Source organism: Watersipora subatra, chromosome 3 (genome assembly GCF_963576615.1).
Source record: "Watersipora subatra chromosome 3, tzWatSuba1.1, whole genome shotgun sequence".
NCBI lineage: Eukaryota > Metazoa > Bryozoa > Gymnolaemata > Cheilostomatida > Watersiporidae > Watersipora > Watersipora subatra.
The window spans coordinates 49,896,267-49,912,309 of NC_088710.1; the positions used below are offsets into that span (position 1 = coordinate 49,896,267).

At 36.3% G+C, this 16,043-nt stretch overlaps 1 protein-coding gene across 3 annotated transcripts in view; it reads left to right on the plus strand.

Moving 5' to 3' along the window:
* LOC137390048 (putative helicase mov-10-B.1) overlaps nt 1-16,043 on the plus strand; it is a 61,994-nt gene that overhangs the window by 45,811 nt on the left and 140 nt on the right. For 2 of the 3 annotated variants that reach the window (XM_068076287.1, XM_068076288.1), the window contains 3 exons: nt 7,539-7,627; nt 8,844-8,962; nt 13,807-15,221. In XM_068076287.1, the coding sequence (XP_067932388.1) occupies nt 7,539-7,627; nt 8,844-8,962; nt 13,807-13,898 (300 nt within the window). In that variant the 3' untranslated portion in view covers nt 13,899-15,221. Of the gene's footprint in view, nt 1-7,538; nt 7,628-8,843; nt 8,963-13,806; nt 15,222-16,043 lie in introns of those variants that run through there. The other variant, XR_010978094.1, reaches the window with a different exon arrangement.

The window sequence follows — 16,043 nt, forward strand, 5'->3', positions numbered from 1 at the left end:
GTAATCTAATCATGTGACCCAATACTTAGCAAATAATTTCTGCAGCACTTTTCGATGATCACAAGTGACCAACAGGCTCGTCATAATTATCAGACAATGATATGTACTCCTTCAAGCTAAGGCTAAAAAATTAAAACGAATTTTTAAGGTAAGTTATAAGATATCAGTGCTAAAAGTGACAGCATTACGATGACGATAAAATAGACGCGTAAGAACAATAGACATAGTTTTATTGAATGCGTGAAGTATATTTGTGAAAATATTTCGACGAATAAGGTTGCATGAAAGTGTAAACAGAAACCATCTCTCACAACTACATCACATTTGAGCCGTTTTGGAAAGAGAATTCAAACTACGGCGGTCTCGTGTGGCTGCAATTTTCTGTTCGTTTTTTAGCTTTTAAGAGCTTGTAATCACCTTTCCACATATTTTGCACCTACAACACAACAGAGTAAGACATGGGGAATCTTTTCATATCAAATAACTGTAATGTGAATTTTGTTGCAAGTCAGCCTTTAAAAATGGTGTAATATGTTTTTTCTGTGTTGGTAGTTAATTTGTTATTGTGGCACCAAACACTTAGTTTATTCAGATCAAAGATTACTTTATGAATAGTCTCATTCAAGTCTTGCGAACTCAAGAACAAAGTTGTATCCTCAGCATACAGTAAGGGGGTTAGGTAGGATAAACAATTATGGAGGGCATTTATGTAGAGCAAGAATAGTGTAGGACCCAGCACAGAACCTTGTGGTACACCACATGTTATGTTACTAGGATTTGAGTACGAATCACTTATTTTTGTAACTTGAATTCGACGAGTTAAATAATTTTGTATCTAATTAATTGTGGACTGACTAAAGTTGAACTGCTCTAATTTCTGAAACAATTTGATGTAGTCGATGGTATCAAAAGCTTTTCTAAAATCAATAAAAATTCCCGATACACATTCTCCTCTATTAAAAGATTCTAGTATTTGGTTGGTAAAAATTGAAATTGCTTTCGATGTACCTCTGCCTGGTTTAAAACCATATTGATTTTTGTAAAGTAATGCTGTTGACTCCAAATAATCAACAATTTGCTGATTCACTAGCTTTTCCATGATTTTACTGAAAACTGGCAGTATTGAAATTGGGCGAAAGTTACCGCATTCATTCAAAGAACCTCCTTTGTACAAAGGTATTATCTTAGCTTTTTTCAATTCATCAGGTACTCTTCCGCTTTCTATTGATTGATTTAAAATTTTACATAAAGGATCAGCTCTATTTTCGGAGACTGATTTGATAAATTTCACTGATATTTGGTCAAGACCCGAGACTTTATTTGTATTAACAATTGCTATCTTTCTTAAAAGCATGTTTTTGTCGAAGCAATGGAATTCAGTATTGTAATTCAAACAAAAAAGCAAGTTTCTTGTTTATTTCTAATGAAAGCTTTCATTTTTTTAAATAAATGCAAACCAAATGCTTCCTCCTCCCGCTAAATTCTTCTTCCAGTAAATGTTAAAAGTGCTCACATCCAAAAGTCACAGAAGTCAAGCATATAAAATAATCTAGCAATTTTGCTCCACTATTCTTCAAGTTGTTGGTCAACAAGTTATCGGTCAACAAGTTATCGGTCAACAAGTTATCGGTCAACAAGTTATCGGTCAACAAGTTATCGGTCAACAAGTTATCGGTCAACACGTTATCGGTCAACAAGTTATCGGTCAACACGTCCTTTCCAAATTGGAACTGTTAAGAAAAGAGCAGTGTACATGCAGAGCAGAGTTTTCCATAAAAAGGTGGACTGAAAAGTGTTTATTCACATAAGTTAATGCCAAATCAGTGTGTTTGGTATATATAATCAGCAAAGTGCTGTGCTCAAAGAATTTAGTATTCAGCGCCGCTATGAGACTTATCATAGAGACGGTAGGACCTTTTGAAAGGACAAATAAGGAGAAACGAGATAAACCAAATGGTCACTAATCTGAGGAAACAGCAGTCTACTTTTAGCGCCGATGAGAATGTAAGAGTTGGCTATATTATTCCCCATATAATTCCCCATTCCAAACATTTTCTGATGGAGCGTTTCTAAAAACATGCATGCTGAAGGCTGCAGAAGTCGTGGCCCCTCAAAAAGTGGACTGCCTTTGCCAACATTATTCTAACAAGGAAGGAACACTATCGCAGATCAGATAGCGGAACTCTGACTTGAGCAGCCAACTTGAAAATCAAGTCATTTACTACATGTTTAATTGTAATAGATGAGAGCACTGGTGTCATAGATGTTGCTCAGCTAGCCATATTCTTTAGAAATGATGATGAAACGTTGAGCATCACTGAGAAGCGCTGGAATTGATTTCCATGAATGACACTACAACAGCAGATGGTGTTTCTCTCATTTAACAGCAGATGACATTTTCATATTTCACTGGGGCACCTGGCAAAGTGGGCCATGAGCTTGGCTACCGGCAGCACGCCAGCAATAGTTTCGAGAAAAGCAAGCATTGGCACAAAATTTTGTGGCAATGTAATAAAGGACAAAAGAGTTTTGGCTATTTCACTGTATTTGGCAGGAGGCGTTATGTTGCAAAACACTGCGAACAGACCATGTTATGAGTGTAGGTGTGAAAACTCAATTTTATCAGATCTCGGGTCTGAATCACTGCCAGTTTGCCATATCTCTCATTGATAATGGCGTTCATTTTAGCCTTTCGTATTACACTGACAAGTGGTGGTTAACCAGAAATGCAGTACTGAAGTTTTTCTGTAAGCTACGAAGGAAAATTGGACAGTTCATCAACAACAAGGGATGCTCAGTAAAGGAACTTCAATGCAAGGAATGGATGCAGGATCTCACATTTATGATTGATATTATACAATGCTTGAATACACTTTACACTACATTGCAAAGCTGTAACAGAATTATCATTCAATATTACGATAGCAGAAGCACACTCAAGATAAACCTGTCAAGCGTTGCAGCTATCTAACTGGTGACACCGCACAATTCTGTTGTCTCACAGTTGGCCATCTAACGGCACCAGACCAGTCCGATAATTAGTTAGATAAATGCAAAGACAACATAACAGATTTACTGTGAGAGTTTTAGCACCGGACTCACGTATTATATGAACCTGAGAATGATTTGGTTTTTTGCTCGTCATTAACGGTAAAGCGTTTTGATATGTCGGCTGACAGTCAGCTCAAGCTTATTGACTTGCAGTCTACGAAGGACGATTTTGCCCCAAATTAACAGTCATTGCTGTGAAGATTCTATCTAGTGTGGGACTGCTCATCTATGTGAGGTGTTATCTCTATTGAAAAGTAATAAAGCAAAGTAGCACTCATATTTAACGAATAAACACTTGAATGACATTGTTAAATGTGCTGTTACTCAGGATTTCCCACCTAATATTGATGCACTTGTGAAAGCAAAAAGATGCTAAGTTTCAGAAGGAAGCAGTAGCATGTAGAGTGCAGGGAGAGAGAAAAATAGTGTTATTCTACAAAATTTGTTTGCACTCATGAATACAGGTTCATTCAATTATTCTATTCCACATTTTTATGTATTATAAAGCAGCTGTATGACAATAAAGGTGAAGACATTTTTATAGTGCCCACTTGAGGTGATTTAGTGTGGCGAGTTGGTTCAACTGTGAAACTGTATTCATGCAACTGTTAAAATTAACCAGTTAAAACATTCACAACGTGAAAATCTATTTTTTCATTGTTTGTGAATTAATATGCTGTGCTTAAAATAGATCCTGTTGATGCAAGAACTTCTCAAGTGATTGCTTGCTCAGTATGAGAGAAGGGTAACACCGGAAGATGTGGCAAAAAACTTGGTGTGCCGGTGTGTACAGGGAAGACCTGGCATACTCTAAATTCAGCTGTCGCTATGTTCCCAAACAACTGGCTCAGCCGCACAGACAGAAGATGGTTGAGCTGTGTCAATAGCACCTTTGTCGATATAAAAAAGACAGCGATGAGTTCCTTAAAAGACTTGTCCCTTGTGATAAGACCTGGATTTGGCACCACTACCCGGAACTACTACTACTATCCAACTGCATTGCAAGTCAATGCAATGGAAATACAGCGAATCTTCTGTCAAAAAGGTTCAAGTCACAATGGTCTACCCATAAAGTCCTGCTTGCCATTTTTGAGACATGCAAGGGCCTATTACTATTTCCTATCTTAAAAAGCACCACTTTCCACATCACCACCTACTGTTAAAAAGGATGTAAACAACAAACGCCGAGGTTTACAGTCATCTTTTACCAAAACAATGCTAGGCGCCATACAGCAGCCAAAACAATGAAAACAGTCAACCAATTTTATTAGGAATTACTACTACGTCCTCCCTACAGTAATGATCGTATACTGTCTGGCTTCAACGTGTTTAGGCCTGTTAAGGAGTTTCCGAGACAAACCCACTTTGATAGTGATGAAATTAAGATTGCAGCGAGCAACTTTTAAAAAAACTAATCCAAAGATTTCTTTGCTGGAGGTATTCAAAAGCTGGACCTCGATTGCAAAAGTTTGTGTCATTGCATGGGGATGATATTGGAAAATAAATATTAATTGTGTGCTTCTACTTGAAATAGGCTCTTTTTATTAATTAACTCACCTGATTTATTGAATGCCATTTCATTTATCTAGAAGTTTTGCTACATTCTGAAGAGATTATGATTTCTGTACTGTTTAAGGTTTTGGAAAATAGTAAATAAGTAAAATTTATTTTTTTCATTGTATCTGTACCTGAATAGTATTAGAACGCTTCAAAGTATTTTAGTGTTGCTAAACAATGCCAGAGCCAGTTAATATATTTAGATAGATATTCAATAGCATACATAGTTGATACATCAGCTGATCATCCAATAATGCAGTTATTTTATATACACATATTTAGACCTAGTTTGTATACATTTTCTTACTAGCTCTGTGGCATATGTGGGGGTCACGACAATAATATTCATACTTTGTACTCAAAATTTTGCATCCTTGACATGCATACATACGGGTAGTAATGTAACAGTTTTATTGACTCCACTTGTTTGCTATTCTAAATGACACCACTTTTTTATACAAGCTATTACCATAGCACTAAAACACAAATTATTCATGCGATCTTGACTGACACTTCATTACAATGACTATAATAAATACGTATTATCTGTCACTTGTGTGGTATTTTTGCAGCAATAGAAAAGCATTGGGACATTTTTCCGGTGTTAAATGGACAATCATAAAATAAGTTTTTATTGTTTACCCATCCAACACAATCCGAGCGAATCAATAATTTTACATGGAGCCCTGAGTCAAGACTTGAAAATAAATTGAGCTAGATCCAAAAGTCTGACCAACCCAAGTTTGACATCGCAAAGGACTGCTATCTATAAAAGATGAGCTCATTAATCAGATCAAGAAAATGAAACAACGTGGAATCATCACGAAGGCAGACCGATTGACTGGATCAGTGTGCAAACCCAAAGGCAAAATTTGAGTTTGCCTTGATCCCAGAACCTAAATGATGCTATGCGCCGCAACAATGCCATACTCTTGACTTTGAATGACGTACTTCTCTAGCCCCAAAGAGCTAAGTTTTTCTCCCTGTATAAGGCTAAAGACCACTTTTTACCAAATACCACTAGACAAAACTTCCTCGAATCTGACATAACGTGTAAGTACCTGAGGATGCCATTTGGTATTTCGTCAGCAAGGAAGAAGTTTCAGCGGTGACTTACTGAAGGACTGACTAGACTAAATGGGGTGACAGTAGTGGCAGAAGAATGCTCGTTTTTAGCTCATCATGACAGCAACACAATAAGAACCTTTTGGGCCCATGCTCGTTTTTAGCTCATCATGACAGCAACACAATAAGAACCTCTTGGGCCCATGCTCGTCTTTAGCTCATCATGACAGCAACACAATAAGAACCTCTTGGGCCCATGCTCGTCTTTAGCTCATCATGACAGCAACACAATAAGAACCTCTTGGGCCCATGCTCGTCTTTAGCTCATCATGACAGCAACACAATAAGAACCTCTTGGGCCCATGCTCGTCTTTAGCTCATCATGACAGCAACACAATAAGAACCTCTTAGGCCCATGCTCGTCTTTAGCTCATCATGACAGCAACACAATAAGAACCTCTTGGGCCCATGCTTGTCTTTAGCTCATCATGACAGCAACACAATAAGAACCTCTTGGGCCCTTGCTCGTCTTTAGCTCATCATGACAGCAACACAATAAGAACCTCTTGGGCCCATGCTCGTCTTTAGCTCATCATGACAGCAACACAATAAGAACCTCTTGGGCCCTTCTTAAAAGAGCTCACCAAGTAGAGCTAGAAATTAACAAGGAAAAGGGCAAATTCCTTCTGTATGAGTTACCATATGTTGGTCATTTCTTAACCTTTGATGGTGTGAAACCAAACTCAGACAAAATACAAGCCATCGTGAACCTGGACCACTCCCCTCGAAGAGAGCACAAGGTCAACAGTTCCTGGGTCACATTACCTACATGTCTTAGTTTATAGACAACCTTTCAGCCAAGTTACAGCTATGAAGGCGACTACTCGAACGAGAAAACAACTTCAGCTGGAATATGGGCCAGGTGAATGTCTTCAACACCCTGAACACAACACTGACTAACTCAGAGACCTTACAATACTTTGAGTTAACTTGACCCTTACAGTGCAGACTGATATTTCCACAGCTGGCATTGGTGTGGCATTAATGCAGGATGGGAAACCAGCAGCATACGCATCCAGAAGTCTGAGACTGATATTTCTACAGCTAACATTGGTGTGGCATTAATGCAGGATGGGAAACCAGCAGCATACGCATCCAGAAGTCTGAGACGATTTGAACAAAACTATATGCCACCAGATCTAGAATGCCCGGCAGGTGTCTTTGGAACTGAATGTTTTGACCAATACTTTTTGGATGACCGGATGTAACGATACACACCGACCATCAAACTCTTGTATCAATCTTTCTCAGGAAGTCCATCCATAAAGCACACCAAGGTTTTTATTGCTGCAAAACTCCCACACGAGTAACAGATAATACATTTTAAATATTTGTGATAAGATAAATTATTGTTATAAAACTGCATAATTATGAATGATAAATGTATCGATTGATGATATTAGTGAATTTGTTTCTGACTAGACATAGAGTACAAATGTTGTTATGACAGAAGTATATAGATACAAGACACTAATGTAACAGTTTTATTCACTCTACTTGTTTGCTATTTTACGCTATAGCATTTTTAATATAAGTTATTTTATAACATACATTAAAAATTCAAAGTTAAAAGCCACTCAAAACTGAAATTTTTGTGCAAATGGCGCGCCTAATCTAGGCTGATACCTTATAGGTAAAAACGAAAGCCATCATCATATTCATCCAAATGTCTGTCTATATCTACTAACAAACTGTTCAAATCTATGCACCGCTGTCGACTTACTCACCGCTGTCGATCTACTCACCGACCTTGATTTACTCACTCGTGTATACTTGTGTACTGTGAAATTGTTTGTTTGTTGCAGAGGTTCAACGTGGCTGTCACTCGTGCCAAAGCCCTGCTCATAATTGTTGGCAGTCCAATTGCTCTAATCCATGACAAGAATTGGAAAAAGTGAGTTGAATGCTTACATTTTTACAGCCCCTCGTCTCTCAGACAGCCTATATGCTCCGGTCTTATTCAGTCACTGCATTGTATTTAAGATTTTGATAGGCATAAAAAGCATAACAGAAAATACTATATACAATTTTTTTCATATTTTAATTACTTTAAAAATATATAGTTTAATTAAAAAATTAATAAAATAAATAATTTATTAAAAAGCAAATATTTCAGCATCTTATTGACAAGGTTTGCTTATTCATTTTGGGCAGCTTTTGTTAGAACAAAAATTTAATTAGAATTTCGCTCGCTACTTACAAAAAACAATTGTTAGCGATATACAAAGATCCCCTCCTACTTCTTACCATAACTATGTTTCTATACTATTAGGAGTTATTAATATATTATTAGTTACGCGTTAAATCCCGAAAAAGAACATGGTAGATACAAAGTAAATCACAGTCTATTGTCCAAACATCAAGACAATAACAGCTAATTTGTGCAGGGTGTCTACTATATTGTAACTGACACCTATGTATTCCACAACTGTTTTATCAATATAACACTGCAATTTAGTCATTTGTGATTTATATTGATTGCTTATCATATGAAAAAAATGTGCGGATGATCCACCACATAACAGTATCAGCAGTTGAAATTTTTTATTCACTCATTGAGTCGCGTGTTCTTAATTTCTGCTTGTAATAGACTTATGCTCAAGGAGTTGTCTGACTTTAGCGCTCAACAGTATCATATTGTCTTTCTAGACTAAAATTCATCAAATCACATTAAGCTGAATCACTCTTTGTGTTGCGTATTTTAAGTTTGTTTGTTAATATATAATAATATATAAATCAGAAATGCAGATAATTTATTCAATGTTTTAAGAAATCCTAACATACAGTTTCATTATATAACATAGTTTCTGAGCGTTTACGAACATTTGCTTGAACTTACGTAAAGGTAAGTTAGCGATCTGGGGGCTAAGGCAATGGGTTAGTCTAATAGGTTTTACGGGCACAGTATGTTTTATTAACCTGAGATGATTGCGGTTGAACCCTGATAATCAGTTCAAGAAAAATTGGTCCATTCTGAACAAAATTTTTCATTTTTAAAACTCTGACTCTGCATTAGTTATGCAGAAAACTGCTAGCTCTTAAAGCGATATAGCAATGTTTTGTTTATCCACTAATTATCATGAACGCTAATGCTCTGCATCATTTCACAGGTTGATCAAGTTTATAATAGACAAAGGCGGATACAGAGGCCAACCACCTGAGCAGGAGGTGCTCAGAAGAATGAGTGGCTTGGATCCACCAAACAGCCCTGATGAAGAAGAGGCTGCAGGTATTTGTGTTAATCATAACATACAATTATAGCCTGCTGCGGTTTAGCATGGACACACCTAGAGCTCCATGTTTAGAACCATCTACATGCAGTTGCCTCTATGATACATAGAGCCAATCTCTTGTTTGCTAGCTACCATGTTCCTATGGCTAGTTGCATGTTAGTTTGCCTAGTATGCTGTCAGTCCCCTGTGCCATGAGAGATCATCATGTGTAATAGCTATGTGCACAATTATTCTTAGACTAGCTGTGCTACCCGGCTTTACCCGAAAAATAAAACAATTTTTGGTCAGAAAATTGATTTGTATTTAACATATAACAACATTTGCCATTCTAACTTTCAAACTACATATCATGAGAAAAGTGTTTTGTGTAATTGAAATAAATTAAGAGAGAAAATGAAGACACTTGTAAAGGTTTTCAAAATTTGTCAAACAACTTTTAAACTTCATATCATGAGGAAAATGTTTCGTGCAGGTCAAATAAATTTTAAAAAATGAAACGACTATAAAAAGGTTTAGATGTAAATGTGAAATAATGAGCAAGTAATAGCCAAATTATGTCGGTTTTGCTACGATTACAATAAACGATGATTCGGTAATGATACAATTAATGCGAACTGAGAAAACAAAATAAAAACCGTGAATATGTAGAATTAATAATAACAATTCTTGCATAGAAGTGTGTGTGTAAAAAAGCTGCTACTGTTCCGCCAGAAGCTATCCATCAAAACTTTGAATACGACGATACAGAGACTACACAATTGTGCCGACGAGAAGAATTGGCCTTGACCCCAGATATAGTATTCGAACCTTACGAAAAATATTTTTAACAGGGGCATCGTAATGCATGGCCGCATCGGTAAAATAATCAACATGCACTATAGCCGGAATGACAGATCCACAGACATACTATGAGAAATATATACAGTCAAACATGGATAACTCGCCCACGGATAGCTCGAACACATGGTTAACTCGAACGGTTTCTTTGGTCCGTTCCCACGTAATGATAAATTGCTATAGATAACTCGACCTCAACTCTTTTAACTCGAACAGGTTTTTGCCTAACGGCTACCGAGACAGTTGTTATCGCTTTAGAAAATCACCTTGTTCCAAGCCATAGAGATAAACCTCAATTTTTCGTAAATCATAGGCGTCGTTATTGCCACCGTCGGCAAAATATTTTTGTCAACGACTTTTCTAAAGGTTTGGTGAATTTTGATTTTTACCAAACATCCGCTTAGCGATCGCCTTTCGGAAGCATGGAAAAGTGAGGTGACCTTCGCATAAACTTCAAGGAAAATCGGCAAAATTGATCTCGGTTAAAATGCTCAAAAAAAGATGTCTTTTCTTCTGAGCATTTCAACAACGATCAAGTTTTGCCAATTTTAATCTAAAAAACGTCCTGGCAATAACATCACCTCAAACAACAAAACAATCTCAAGTGGTAGAAAAATCTCCTATACTTTTTGATAAAAAAGTTTTAAACTTTACATTAGAAGCATTTAATTTGAAACAAGCCATTTATGCTTTTGATTTCTATTATAGTTTGTATACATGTATGTGCATGTATCTATTAATAAATAAATAAATACATGGACTTGTGACAGTGCTCTAATAACTTGAATGCTCTGATAACTTGAACACTTTCGCTCGGTCCCGTGAAGTTCAAGTTATCCATGTTTGACTGTATATATACTAGCTGTGCTACCCGGCGTTGCCCGAGTAATAAAAATTAGCTTATAAACAATAAGAAGTAATGAGAGTTGCCTCCCACTTGCTATTAGCCTGGCACATTACCAATGGAAAATTTGAGTACGCTTACTAATGAGAGCTATTCGTCTAGGTGGCGTGACGCAATCACCCTGCGTAGTACGCAAAGCCATTGGGTATTTGTTCTCATATAGTAACATTCATCGGCTAGTGAAGACATCAATCTCGGTGGCCTAATTGGTACGACGTCGGACTGGTGAACGGGAAGGTGTAAGATCAAATTTTCTTCGGTGCGGATTCGTTATACCAAGATTTTAATAGCTATAGCCGGAATGCAGACAGACAGATCCACAGACGGAGTTTGAGAAATATATAGATAGATGTAGGAAAGTGGCTGAAAGTAGCGTATCGGTTTATGAAACCAAATATTCGAGTTCAATTCCCATGCGAAGCATTTTTGTTATGCTACCAGCTTGACTTAGGAGGAACGGACAGAGGAACGCAGCTCTTATAAAAGTAAAGATTATAGTCGTCTGCCTACAGCTGCCAGTTGTTCTACATATTGTAGTTCTATGCTTGCAGGTTATCTGGTCTGCTGTTATCTGTCTGTAAGCAGCTATTTATGTAATACATTTGTCTACTTAAAAGGTGAAGCACACTGAAGGAATAATGTGCAAATATTGCAAATTCGCGAATGTTGATACTCCAGCTGTTTGCAGCGATGAATGGCCAAAAATTTGTTTGGACATGGTATCGGTTAGCATTTAAACTGTCATAATTGGTTTGCAAACATTCACTGAGTATGTTTTAAAGTCAAATTTGTGCTTTTTCCAAAAATGCAACTTGAGCTTGGAAAATAAGAGTTTAGTCAACTGTCAGCAAAAACTGTTCGAAAAGTACTATTTTTAAAAACATCAAACAATATTTGAATGATAGAAATTGGGGGTCATATAAAATATGTCTCTGCACTTTGCACCTACAGTGTGCCTCACAGAGTTCTTGCTCAGAGCCGCTGCTAGTTCTACCATTTCACAGTAAATCCTAATTCTGGTATACTGGTATTTCTGAACTTCTGTCATAATAACAGTTCCCTTAAGTAAGTTCCCAATAAATAGTTTCCTGAAAATGAGGCCTCACCTACAAATAAGATTTAACATGGCTTTTGAGAATGTGTCTCAGTTCAGTCATATCTCGACCAATGAGCTTAATGCGTTCTGGAACTGAGCTCGTATGTCAATGTGCTCAATTTATATAATGAAATATTTTCTATATAGAGTAACTAAGTACATATTAATCTGTTCCCATACTATGAAAAAATCACCTAAAAACACGATATTTTGATGAAAAATGGGTTTCTAATTATTGTGTTTCAGTAAATAAAGTATAAAGTGAAACAATTATCTATCTAGTGGTTATGGTCAGCAATAAAATGTAACATTACTATATATATACAGGACTGGGTAGAGTTCTTACATTCGAGACAGATGTAGTGGTTAACGGCAGTGTGAGAGAGACTTGACAGCAATGTGTTTGGTACACTAGACTTTTGTAACATAGCATAAAACTGGAAATTTAACTTAAATGAGTTTAGCTCACTAAATACACTTTTGAAAATAAGTTTCAATCTCTTACTAAACTTAGCTACAATTTAGCCATCATCTTAATTTTTTTATTTGTATCCGACTTGACGCTTTTATCTCGCTTTCACTATAACTTTTAGCTGACCTTATTAAAACTTTTTTAAATGGGTTCGACGAGAAAGAAAGATTGCTGCTGTTCTTGAAAGAAGCCTCTCGTATACTTGGCCATGTAATGGCCATCGAGAACTGGCTCGTACGCTCGTGTCTCAAAGATTACTCGTATCTCAAGATAACTTGAGATACGAGTAGTAACTTGGTCGACATTTTGCTCGTATCTCAATTTTCTCGTATGTTGGAGTACGCATGTGTCGAGGTATGACTGTATTTTAATATAATATAATCAACGTTCTTTTTCAATAAGATTAGGTGGCATAATATTAACAAATGATTTTTTATTAAGGCAAATGTAGAATTATATCTTTAGCAAGAAAATAATTTGAAAAAGAATTATTTGAATTATATTTATGAATAATTCAAATAAAAGGCTTTTCAAAAATTTACATAATTGTATTGCAAGATGTTAATGCTATCAAGTGTTTTTGTTATTAAAAGTAATCTTCTGTAACAAATACCCATCACATATTGCCTTACACCCCGCATACCCATTTGTCTTGTCATGCTTTTGTCAAAGGTATGAAACAACCGTATCATGAATTTGGTTAGGAAATTTTACACTGTATCAGCAAAACTCCTGAACTTAGCTAATAGCTAATAACCATTGCTTGATTATTATTAACCGTAAATAGTTTAATCTCGTCAAATTGGATTAACAAATTTTTGTGCATCCATGAAACAAGATGTGTCGTTGAGGAATCACGATGTGAGGATCTAAGAGCTTTTTAAAATAAAAGTAGTTTGATTTCATGAGAGTGAGAAAGTGGAGATCAAACTAAAAGATAAACAATAAGATGAGGCCAACAATAAGCAACGCATTTTTTAAATGAACTCTAACATCATATTTAACCCAAAATTGCTACAAGCCCCGTTTGATTACAGTTAAACCTCCAGTAGTTCTACCTATTCCAATCTCCTTACCTGTAGCTGTCTCTACCTTTAACTATTTTTACCTGTAACTATTTTCACCCGTAACTATCTCTACCTGTAACTATATCTACCTGTAACTATATCTACCTGTAACAGTTTTCACCCGTAACTATCTCTACCTGTAACTATATCTACCTGTAACAGTTTCCACCCATAACTATCTCTACATATAACTAGTGTATCTCTACCTGTAACTTTCTCCATTTATAATTATCTCTGCTTGTAACTATCTCTACATGTATAGTTACTTGTACCTGTTGCCATCTCTACCTGCAACTATTTTTACCTTTTTTTGTCTGTACCTGTTCCTAGCTCTACCTGTAGTTATCTCTGTCTGTAGCGATCTCTGCTTGCTATATCTTCCTGGCTTTAGCTATTCATATGTGTTCGTAATTTTACATAGTTGTAAACCTGCACTATTAAATTCACCAATTTATCTTGTGCAGCTAATGCTGCTGCACCCCAACAGACGTCTCGTGGTCCTAGGGCTAGCATCATGATGAGGTACGTGGATGATGAGATCAACAGACCGGAGTAAGCACCTCTAGCGGTAATCCATCTGAAGAGAACTTCAGTGAATCTGTGACATATTCGTTGTAAGCAGCCTTAAACGAGTTATTCCTGAATTCATTCAAAAGCTTTACTTCTATGTTTTTGCGAGTACAACTCCTTACATACAGTGTATTTTGTTTTACACAACTCCAAAAAGTTTGTGCCATCCCATGAGCTATAATTTTAGACGTGCAAGACCAAATACTAGCAAGTTAAATGTTGTTAGGTTTATCTCCAAATGCTGGCTGGCCATTGCTGTCTTACCAATGGTGACGGGATGGCCAAAGACAGTATAACTACCTACCTAGACAGTAACTACAGTTTAACAATTGCCTTTTGTCAATCATAGTTTTTTAGTAGAAGACTTGTAGCCTCGTAGCTGTGGCAAATTGAAATGCAATTGCAACTAGTTTTTACATCTTAGTACGGGGCGTATCACGCACGCCCATCACTCGTTTTATATTTGAGTAGGGGGGGTGTCATGCACACCCATCACTCGTTTTATATTTGAGTATTGGGATGTCACGCACAACCGTCGCTCGTTTTATATTTGAGTATTGGGGGTGTCATGCACACCCATCACTCATTTTATACTTGAGTAATGGGGTGTCATGCACACCCATCGTTCATTTTGTATTTGAGTATTCGGGGTGTCATGCCCACCAACAGCTCACCTCATATCTAAGCGTTAGGAGTATTTTCAATCATGTGGAGGGTTTATAAATCTTGGAGTGTCTTGCTAACAAAAAGCTGATAGCAAGTGCAATAATTTTTTATTACATTTTGCTCAAAATCTTAAATCAAATCCTGGTTCAGAGGCTCAAAAGAGGTAGTATATTTTTCCCACAATTTTAATAAATTTTTCTATTTTCATTCTTTTCTGTTTACATTTTGCTTGATGTTTGTTAGCTGTTAACTATTAGCTGTTGTTTTATGCTGAAGTGAGAGTACTTGGTACAATTTGTTGAGCGTTACTACCATTAGTTTCATGCCATCAGCTATCTTTTATTTTTATACGCAAATTCCTAACTACTAACAGAGCAAATTAATTCAGGAAGTTTTAGATTTCTAGAATCGCCGGCGTATGTAAGCTAAGCAACTTATTCGGTAAATACTTAAAAATCTTGAAAACTAAGCCGTTAGTGTTAACATTCCGATTGCAAATATATGAAGTTAACGGTAGCAAAGCTCAGCATGACTAAATACTTTGTGTGTGTGTATTTTAACTGTCTAGACTCGGGTCACTCTTAGTGAGTACACAAAATACCCATATCCGTAGAGACTATCTTTTATTGCCAAATAAATCAATACAAATATAAAAAATTTCTGTGTCATTTTTCACATAATTACCAATGCTGTAGACTGTATGTGAAAGACATTAGGTCAGAGTTCGGCAGCGTTGGAATACTGTTGGAGCAATATTAAACACCGGCTCCAGGTATACCTAAAATCCATGTCATGCTATAGTCTATAGATGAACAAAAATATTGGTTTATGACTCATTGTAGAATCAACTAAACATCTATAGCGTAGTAAAACCGCATCAAATTCATACTATTATCACAACAGTACTGGGCACATGTCTTACAGCCTTATATAATATATACATTTTACATCGTACATGTATAATATACTTGCTGCACTGGCAACAGATAGTACTACCAGAATCGACGATAATTTGCAATATAAGTTTCTTAAAGTTTGTTCATCGAAAACATCTAGCATAAGATTAACATAACATAAGATTAAAATAAAACCAAACGCATGTCAAAAAATATTCCCCAAATTATCCTTAAAATATTCAAGGGAAATATGAAAAATATCAAAAAGTGAATGAGTCAAGATTTGCAATTTTGCCATGGCTGGTCTAGCTTGTGATATCAGCGCACTAGAACAGTTTTATATATTTTGAAGAATACATATGTATGTTTGATTATAGTAACATCACTGGTTACGTTGCATTATAGCTGTGAGTACATGTACATAATGTATGACATGCTTGGTTATCAATGTAACCTGACTGGTTACGTCATATTATAGCTATTAATACATGTACATGTGACATCCTTGTAAATAATGTGTAAATCTGAATTTTCAACACAAGGATTTTGACCTTGTAGTAATTGTAAAC